Source organism: Lichenostomus cassidix, chromosome Z, assembly GCF_008360975.1.
Source record: "Lichenostomus cassidix isolate B80296 chromosome Z, HeHo_3.0, whole genome shotgun sequence".
Classification (NCBI taxonomy): domain Eukaryota; kingdom Metazoa; phylum Chordata; class Aves; order Passeriformes; family Meliphagidae; genus Lichenostomus; species Lichenostomus cassidix.
The window spans coordinates 32,745,684-32,756,056 of NC_139511.1; the positions used below are offsets into that span (position 1 = coordinate 32,745,684).

General features: G+C 39.3%; 1 protein-coding gene across 1 annotated transcript; it reads left to right on the forward strand.

The window, feature by feature from the left end:
• Positions 1-481: 481 nt before the first annotated feature.
• Positions 482-8,991, forward strand: LYRM7 (LYR motif containing 7). The gene is made up of 5 exons (XM_085042459.1): positions 482-571; positions 2,668-2,740; positions 3,355-3,425; positions 5,929-6,010; positions 8,475-8,991. The coding sequence occupies exons 1-5, from the start codon at positions 554-556 to the stop codon at positions 8,549-8,551; spliced, it is 321 nt and encodes a 106-aa protein (XP_084898585.1). The 5' UTR covers positions 482-553; the 3' UTR covers positions 8,552-8,991.
• The last annotated feature ends 1,382 nt before the right edge of the window (positions 8,992-10,373 follow it).

A 10,373-nucleotide genomic window follows, 5' to 3' on the forward strand; every position in this document is an offset into this window, starting at 1 on the left:
TTGAAAAAACTGGGAGGGGGCCTCATCAATGTCTATCAGCATCTGAAGGGAGGGTGTCAGAGGATGGAGCCAGGCTCTTCTAGGTGGTGCCCAGGAACTGGACAAGAGGCAACGGGCAGACACTGGTGCACAGGAACTTCCACCTGAACACGAGGAAGAAGTTCTTTACTGTGCGGGTGGGCGAGCATTGGAGCAGATTGCCCAGTGAGGTTGTGGTGTCCCCCCGCTGGCAACAGAACTGCGTGGACACAATCCTGTGCCAGGTGCTCTGGGATGTCTCTGCCTGAGCAGGGACGCTGGACCAGATCAGCCACTGCGGTCCCTTCCAGCCCGAGCTGAAGTCCCTTCGGTGAGTCTGTGAGGCAGAGGCAGCGAGGCGGGGGCACAAAGGCTGCTCGGAACGACGGCGGCGGCGAGCGGCGTCCGGCGGGCGGCGTTGGCGGCAGCACCGGCAGCAGCGCGGCGCGGGGCGGGGCGCGGCTCGGGCGGTCGGCGGTTCCGGTGCGGCGGCTGCGGCGGCTGCGGCGGCGGGTCGGTGCGGGCGGCGGGCGCCATGGGCAGCCGCGGGCAGGCGAGTGACACACGCACACCGTATCCCTGCGGGAGCCTCCCGCTGCGTGCCGGGTGCCTGGGGCTCTGGAGCCTTTGTGGAGCCAAAAGGCATAGGCTTTCAGAGCTAGAAGGACACAAAGCTAGGTGAAAGAAAGCAGGGGTTTGCACACGAAGGCCGTTGCGGGAAAAGGAAGCGAGGTGTGATAAGCAGAGGTTAAAATACATCAAAAGCACGTCTCGTGAGAGTAAGATGGGTAAAAAGACTTGAGAATTACTAAACCTTTCAATTGCTGCGGTGTAATGTGCTGTCGGTTTTTGAAAACACTTTGAGAAGTGTTTTGAAGCCTAGTTTTAGGAGAACAGTAAAATGAGGTGTTCGTGGATCTCTCTCTTAAACCAGGTGACTGTAGAGGTCAGAGGAGTCTGCGTTAATATGTCTTGATCAAGGCCATCTCATACAGCTATTCTGTAGCTGGTGTGTTGAAAGCTTTCCAGGAGGAATTTTCAGAAATAGAATCAGGGAATATCCTGGGTTGAGGAAGGGAACCACAAGAGTGATTGAGTCTAGCTCCTGGTCTTGCACAGGACCATCCTCAAGAGTCACACCATGCTCCTGAGAGAGTTGTGCAGAAGACTCCTGAGCTCTCTCAGGCTGGTGCTGTGACCACTTCCCTGGGGAGCCTGTTCCAGTGCCCAGCCTCCATCTGGGTCAAGAATCTCCTCCTGATATCCAGCGTAAATGTCCTCTGATACAACTTCAGGCCATTCCCTTGGGTCCTGTCACTTGTCACAGGGAAGAGATCAGTGCCTGCCTGTCCTCTTCACCTTGTGAGGAAGCTGTAGAGTGCTCTGAGGGTAGGAAGGTGCTTGAAAATGGTTCATCAGATTGTTCAAAATTGCCATTAAAAACTTCAAGTTTTACCATACAAGTCTTCAACATAAAACTGCTTGTAAGATTAATTTGCTATTTGCAGGGATGGGAAAAATATTATGGGGTAGAAAAATTTTAGGGTGTTAAAATCTGTTTAAATACATCCTTAAAGCAAGAAATCTATTTGTTGTGTTTTAATTCTGTGAGTTTACTTTCCACAGATTCACCTATCTAGGGAATGGTGCAGTTAAAGGCAATATGATTCTATTCATGATTTCTGAGTTACAGCCCTGTGTTTCCTCTGTGTCCTTCTAAAAAATAGTTGGAGTACTAATCATGAGAAAACAAAGATTATTATGAAGTACCTGGAGTTGTGCCCTCTACAGGTACCAAAACATGATAGGAAGTACTAGAAGGAGCTTCAAAAGGCTTATTGTTATCATATTGTTGCTTTGTTTGTGCTGGTGCTTGTCAGAGATTCTCTATAGTCTCTAGCAAACACCAAAAAAGTCTCATAATGATCTGAGGATTTCTGGCATTTATTACAGGAATTTATTATATTTCTGGAATTAGTCTGTATGAATGGTCAACCAAAACTACGACTGTGAGCTGTGGTCCTCAGGGGTTTTGCTTTTCATACATATTCAGGTGTCTCTTCTCTACATTGTAAATCCTAATTTTTTGAGTGCTTGCTTTCACTGAAGTATTATTTGCTAACCTGGCAGTTACATTTAAGGGAAGGACTTTGCATTGGTTTTGCCACACCACCTGTAGAAGATTATTATGTGAGAAGACTTCAGCCATCCATTCTATTTCTGTCTTTTCCAATAGCTGGAGAATATCCACTGATGTACCCTTGACAGTGCCTTTAAGTAACTTGACTTTTAGAGTTATTCCAGTTCTGTTGGCTTTATTTGATTAGCACAATAAATAATGCTTATGTCCATGCAGTTTCCAGGATTATATTTCCATCATGCCAGATTATTATTTAGGGTTGTAGTGCCAGCATCTTAGGGTAATTTGAAATACCTGTCTAAGATTTTAATGACAACACATCTGCTTTGGCTGCAAGTTTTTTAATCAGGAATTGAAGTAACACATCTTAGATACTGATTCCATATCAAATTCCTTACTACTTGAAAATAACATGAAATTTCAATGAAAACATTTTCAATTTTATCATGTTGTTTTAACTAACAGTCCTGCTAGAAAATAAGTTAATTCTATTGATGTTGTTTTGGCAGGTTTTGAAGCTTTTTAAGTTGTTACACAGAACAAGGCAAGAAGTTTTTAAAAATGATACCAAAGCCCTTGAAGGTGAGATATTTGTTTTGTGTGGTGTGTACTTACCTATATTTCTGTGGAACTTTCTTCCTGGAAGACAGAGAAAGAGAATTCTTAACGTAATCTTTCTTTAAATTACTCCCATATTTTTTTAAGTAATCATTGGGAAAACTTTCATGTCCATAACCAGGCATCCTCTAATTTAAAACAAAAAAATGGTTGTTAGACTCAAGCACTCATGTTTTGGAAGGGAAACATCTCTTTTTTGAATGTTCTTTATCTTCCTAGGAGATTTTTTTCTTTTGTTTTTTAACTTCTTTTCTTCAGTACAGCAAATTAAGTTTAACTGTACTAAGCATTAGAATTAATTCTCTATGAAGCTTTTCCTCAAGGGATTAATGCTGCTTTTTCATAAACCACCTAATGTATGCAATACAGAATGCTAAATAGGGAATCTTATTTTATTTGTATACAGTCAACTTAAAATGCGACAGCACATGAACTGCATGGAAATCATACATTGAAATACTTCAAGCAGAGTGCCCCAGGAAGGTGCTGTAAAGGATTTAAGATTCTTAACTTTGGGCAGTGACAGGTTCATAATACAATTTTTGCTCATGCTTCAGTTTTTTGTTTACTTTATTTAGCTGCAAGACAAAAGATAAATGAAGAATTTAGAAATAACCGAGAGGAGACCTCTGAAGAGAAGATAAATGAGGTGTGTTCTTATTTTCTGTTTGGGGTTTTTCTACTTTGCATGAGAATATTTAGAAATGAACTTTTTACTTGAAGTATTTCTAAACCAATGTAAATACATTGAGACATCATGAAAACCAGCTTGGTTTAGAAAGGCTTCTACATGGATCTTTGCTTGTAAATGTATAGATACCTCCAGTGGTATTAATAGTATGTTACAGAATTCTATGCATACAAAAACACGTAAGTAGAAAGTGTGTTCTGATAGTTCAATGGGATTATTTTGAAGTTTATAATAAAATTATATGAGAAAATCTTTAAAGTTGCTATTTTCATGTAAATATTTTATGCTTTGCTCATAATATCTGTCTGCCTTAAAGTGGTCACTTAAATTTGCCTGATCATTGTTGTGTAGACAAACACAGAAACATACAGAGAAATTAAACAATCTGTTGCTGACAGATCACAAATGAGTCAGCATCTTTGTGGAAGGCAAAAACCAGCAAAATTATTATGATTGATTGTAGTATAATATAGTAGTACTAGTATATATTAATTATATTACAGGGATCTTTTTCTTCTTTCCTCATCGTGCATTACAAGTAGAGCATTCTGTTAACTCACCAAGTTCATTACCTTTGCTCAGTTGTCACCTTAAAACTTTCTGCTGAGTCATTTTTTAATACTTACTGAGGCCCAAAATGGAACTTTTGTATTTTAGATAATTTTAGTTATTAACATCCATACAGAGTGACTAACTTAGTCCTTGTCATTCCGCCTTTTATCAGACTGTATATACATTGTCAGTGGGCACTGGTTGGAAGAAAGTGCCTACATCCATCCCTTGCAGAAATAAATGTAAACCTTTTCCTCATACCAGCCGTGAAACAGTATCATAAGTAGTTCTGACCATTTAGTTAGGACTTCAGAATTTCAGCTTGTTATCAGCCTCTTGTAGTAGTACTCAGTGTTTGTGTTACCATTGTCTGATCAGCTAAATTATGTGGTTCAGGGCTGGTTTTTTTAACAGATGTGCGGGGAAAATACTTGCTGTAATTTTGAAATCCGTGTTTGTTAGGATTGGCAACTTAGAAAATACACATACGAAACTTTAGTATGGGTTAGTTGGTACTTGAAGTGAAAGAAATGCTTGGCTTCAATCCCGGCTACACACTCCTAGAACATCACAGAAGCTGTCATCTTTATTACATGTACACACTGAATAAACTTGGTTGCAGAGGAACTGAATCAAATGATACACAGGACTTGAGAAAGTTTGGGCACATGCTTGCATAAACATGGTGCTGTTAGCGTTAAGCTTTGGAGAGCGACTGAAAAATGGAATATTAACCAGCCAGGATAGAAAGCTGCAGTGTCTTCTAATATGACAGCAAGTACTTGTATCTGTACCTAAGTGTACATATCAAGGATGCAATGACACAAAGAGATTGAAGTAAGTGTCTCCAGTATGAGAATGAGAAATGTGACAGCTGAATCTAATGCTTCAGTTCTAGTTCAAATCAGGAGTGTACTTAAGAACTTACCTTGGTTATTTCCACTTCCTGTGATTTGTCTTGTTTTGTAAAGCAGTGTCAGAGGAAATAGCAGAATTCCCTTAAGATCAGTCTGAAGAGGAAGCTGTACTTCAGGAGCATGCAGCCTGGCTGCTAATGGGCTGTCAGCAGGGGGAAGTGGAGGGTACCTGCTTCAAGCCCTTGAAAGAGAGAAGCATGAGAAGAAATGCAGTGTAGATTTCAAGTATTGAGCTCTAGCCTTTGCAAAGATCCACTTCAGTTGGTATGCACCGCTTCCTAGTGTAAGCATGTTTCCTCAAGTGTCTCACTTGAGCAATTCCATTTATTTCTGACACAGGTATCATGCAAACAAGTATTAGACTTCTCTTAATGGCTCAGCAAAGCTAGCAAGGGTGCTTCAGCTTATCCTCTTAGTGAGCAAAGGAATTCTAGGCCTTTTGCCAAATTCTAATGCCTCTGCTAATCTTGAGGTAGTGCCTTGTTTCTGCACAGCTTTCTGTGAAGCCTCAGTATTCTTAATTCATGTAATGTTTTGCCCTTGTTTTTGTCTCCTTATTTCAAGAGCAGTAGTGTTAAAAGAGTGAGATTGCCCTTTCTAATGGAAGTCAAATGTTATATTATAAATGTTACTGAGGCTTTCACAAATGTCTTTGATCATTGGAAACTAGTTAATTTGTTTTGTAGTTGCATTTCACCTTACTCATGTGCAGTTTTAATTGGGAACATAGATGTATGTACTGCTGTATGTTACTGAGCTGGAGTTTCCCTCTCTATCTGCTCTGTGTCAAGGCCGCTTATATATCAGTCTGTAAGTTATTGCAGGATCCCCAAGGCAAAAGATATGTATATGTAGTAAATAAGTAACTGAATAATAGGACTGAATGGCTCTATTATTTGAATAGTTGTCTATAGTATGGAAAAAATCTTCAGGAATAGTCACATATAATTTAAATTACTCTGTTGTTCCTCTCTTTTTTTTCCTTTTACTAGCTTCTGAAAATAGGTTCAGATGTTGAAGTGATTCTCAGAACTTCTGTTATTCAGGCAGTTCACACGGATTCTGACAAAATAGGTGAGTAAGCCTGCATGCTAAAAAGGTGTTTAAATATATTGTTGTTCAGTAAATAAATATAGAATGTGAAAATAAGTAAAGAGATAGTGAGGCAAATAGCCTGTCTGATATTCTCTGCTGAAACCCTTAATGTAGACTTAAATATTATGTCACTGAGTAGGACAGGTGGAGGTTTCAGAGGTACAAAGTTTCTACACAACTATGGAGTCTGTTAGAAAAGAGGCAGTGGCTACTTTTAATGGCCTTAACTAGCTACGGCTATTGGGACTGCCAGCACTTAGATAGCGAGTCAGCATGCATGTTCAGGCTAGTCAGTCAGTGTATGTCTAAAGGCAGTAGCCACAGCACCTATCTGTAGGTGCTTACTCTGCCAAATAGGGAGAAGCTTCCTGAGGCGGAATTTGCAAGTGCAGTATGTACACTGCCTGTAGAACAGCTTTTTCTTTGAGGATTGAGTGTTCTATCCCAAAATTTTTTTCCAACAATTTCAGATTGTGCCGTGTAAGGTTTGTGACACAGTGATGGCCTTGATGCAAAGCCTATCAAATTCTGACATCTTGATTCCTGGTTTAGAAGTTCTTTTATTTTACAGTCAAAAAGAGAAGTAGTAGGTAGGTTTAGCCTACAGCTGTGTGGTGGAGAATAGGAGAAATCTTGAGCTGTGTAAATTGTTTCGTTTTACTTCTGTTTAGTGCTTTCTGTAAAGTTTTGTAACAATTTTCAGTTTTAGATTTGGTAAAACATTTAACTTTAAAACAGCAGTTATCATCAAGGCCAAAGATATGTCTGCACCAATGTCAAGTCTTCCACAGTGATTCCAGACAGATAGCAGTTGAAGACCAGAAACAGACAAAGTGAATTTTCACATCTTTCAGCTTTTCACACCTGGCAGCACTTCTTGAGCCAGGGATGTTTTCTGGTTAAATTAAATTCAATGGGCTTCAATTACTGTTAATTTTTACCAAGTTGTTCATGAGTTTTTAAGTCCTTTATTGCTTTATTTTTGTTCACTTCCCCCATGAAAAAACTTCTCTCAGAAGCAACAGGTGAATACTTGTGATTATTCTGTTGTTATTCACTGCACCCTTTTCGATTCTCTCAAGATGGTTAAGGCCTTGCTGTCTTAGAGCTGAGCGCAGTTGTAATGCTGTGGGCAAGGAGGCATTTATACACACAACGATGGCACAATAATGTTTTCTCTTTCATTTTCAACTGAATTCCTGGTCACTGCTAATTCTAAATTTAATTTTTGGCTGCCAAGCATACATATTACTTAATTTTTTTTAAAAAAATTGTACTCATTAAACTCATCAGAGTGGTCATAATCAGTTCTGAACTTATTAGTTACTTTGTGAAGTTAGTATTTTTCTTAACCTGCGTGCATTGCATGTCTCTTGGTGTAATTTTGTCTGTAAATTTACTGGTTACTCAGTCAAGTCTTAAGTATGTCTTTCCATTTTTCACAGTAAGCCATTTTCTTAATGAAATTGTTCGGGATGGTATAATTAAAAACCCTTTTTTTGCAAAATAATTACAAATATGTTGAACAGTGACGTGCTAACCAAAATACCTGTAGAACTCCACATTTGACATTAACTCCAGTGGATGACCTGATCATTTATTGTTCACTTCTTACAGTTTAACCAGTGATTTATCTGTTCAAGACTTCTGTCACAGTAAGGCTGTTGTTTTATAAAAGCATTGACTGAGGGACATTTGGGAATCCAAACATGTTGTGACAACCTCCGAAGAGCCATTTCGAGAACTCTAGCAGGGACTGAAAGGCAGAACTTTCCTTGAAAAAGCCACATAGATTCATGTTCAAATACTAATTTGTAATCTAATCCTGTTGGGAGTGTGTCAGGATGGGGTTAGGACAGCCTGGTGTATCAGCAACAGAAGGAAGAAGAGAGAACATGTGGGCCTGCAACAGAACAGGATGGGGGACCTGGTAACAAAGGACACAGAATAGTTCTGTGACAATATAGTGGCAGTAACTTTTATTAGATGCTTTCTTTTCCCATTGGCCTGTAAAACTGGTGAGACAAATATTATAGATCAGATTCCAAGACTTGGGAGAGGGAGCTAAGCCAAATTCAGTATTAATTTTTGAAACTGTCAAATTGAGCATAATATGACTCAGGCTTGAAAAAAATGCCATTCAGTCTCCTGCTAAAAGTTACAGCAAGACTATAATTTTTTATGGCTTCTTAATGATATCAAAATTTTCAATGCTTATAAAAGGAGACAGGGGTAAACATTATTGTGACCAACTGAAAGTAAAATATTAGTATTATTTTGTCTTAGATAGATATCATGGTGCTACTTTTACGCTTACCAGAAGTTCAGATCCTCATTTTAGTAATCTGATTTTTTGTTTGTAAATGTAAAAACAACTTTAGAATTTGAAATAGTATTTTCCATAAGACTATGGTCTTACTGGGTATTTTATTTTCTATTTCAGTACTCATACCCAGGAAAGATCTGCTACAAGACAACACTCCTTATATAGATAAACCAACAAGAAAGCAAGAATCCTGAGGAAATATTGTTACCAGGAAAAAAGAGACTAAAATGAACTCACTGATATTATTTAGAGTGCTGTGATACCATCATGCACTTGTTCTGTGGAAGAAGCTAATACTTTCACTGCACTTAAAAGTACACTGCTGAAATGTGTTACATCAGCCAGGAATGTTCCTGATTATGACAGCTATCAGAGATTGTTTCCCAGCAATCCAGAGTTTTTCAAAGCTATATAAAAGATGGAGTTCTTAATACTGATAATATTTATTTTTAAGTTTATTGTCAATCATAAGCTGCTTTGAAGTAATGAAAAAACATCTTCTGGCATTCAACATTAAATTTATGCTTTGCACCGAATGCATGATTTCTGAAAGTGTCATTAATTGTACAGTAGTATACTGTGATGCTCAAGACAGTTCTTAAGGTTTATCTGAATAAATTATTCGTGTTTTACAGATGGAAGAGTATATCTAATGTTTTTCTTCTCCTGCACACTTTGGAATGAGCAGGAATGTTAGGGTTTGAGTTCTCAGATGACAGCACAAGAGAACCCAGCCACAACATAACCCAAGGATATTGGTTTAGCTCATCATGTGGCTTATGAATTTATGGTTTATAAATGTATGGTCTGTGTTTTAATTTGTAATTATTGGGTGACTGAGGCATTTTCCAAGGAAAAAGGCCTTGCTGTTTAGTTGCAAGTGAACTTGCCTAGAGTGAATATATAAAAAATTTAATTAGTAAGCCCTAATTATTTGCATTTTTTTAAAAGAGACTTGCTTGCTTCATGTGGAATTCACCCCGATATTCAGTTCACTTCCATTTTAATTGAAATGAGGTGAAACTGCAGTGATACATAGAATCTTCTCTTAGTGAAATTGGTAACAGGCACCATCCTAGGGTCTAAGTACCTCACACAGGAGTGAGGTAGTCCAGTAATGCCTCTCACCTCATGAGAGCCAGTGTTATTTCTTTTCAGTGAGCCTCCAAGCTGTCAGAGTTGCATAGCTCTGTACTGATATGGCTTCATTGGCTAAGTAAACTAGAAAACTAGTGCCTTCATCCAGTCTCTTTCTCGAAAAGCATGTCGGTGTGATAAGTACTCCTTTCTTTAAAACTTGTCTCAGGCTGCCATGGGCAGGGCAGCCAGCAGCAAATACAGCTGTCAGTAACCCTCTTTGAAGTGCACTGAAACTCCCTGCACTGCAGCTAAAAGGCAACAGGCACATGATGGGAGATAGAACGAAATGACTGCAGTTCTTCTTGCCATTTGTTGTGGTTGAGTGGCTCCATTACAAAACAAATGTCTCAGTCTGAAGGGGATGTCCTGTTCTAGGCCGCTGGTATTGTTTGCTTGCCTAAGGACGGGCTATATTCTATGTCTGGTTTCCCATCCTTCTACGGCCTGCCTACATTGACTTTTTTCCCCCGTAAGGGGCACGAGAGAGGCATCTGCCAGAGAGAGAAAATACAAGGCAGTTGCAACTGTAAAGAGAAAGCAGAGCATTGCCTCAGTGAAGTGACTGACTTTTAAGCAGAAATAATTAAACAGGGGTCTGGCAAGACTGGCAGATTAAGTAGCCATTAAGGTATACGTCCCATGACATATTGGAACTGGGGGGAATTCACCTCTATTGCCATGGCTTTAGGCTGTGGGTCTAGCCTTAGAGATTTTATGCTTCAGATTGATCTTCCAGAACTGAGGCCTGGTAAGTTTTCACTCTTTCACTACTGATGTAAAATACTGATGTGAAGTTTTTCATGCCCATTACCATGCAAAATATGTATCAAAAGACTTTGGTGATGTCAGTGGTAGATGTCAGTCTTCTATATGCTG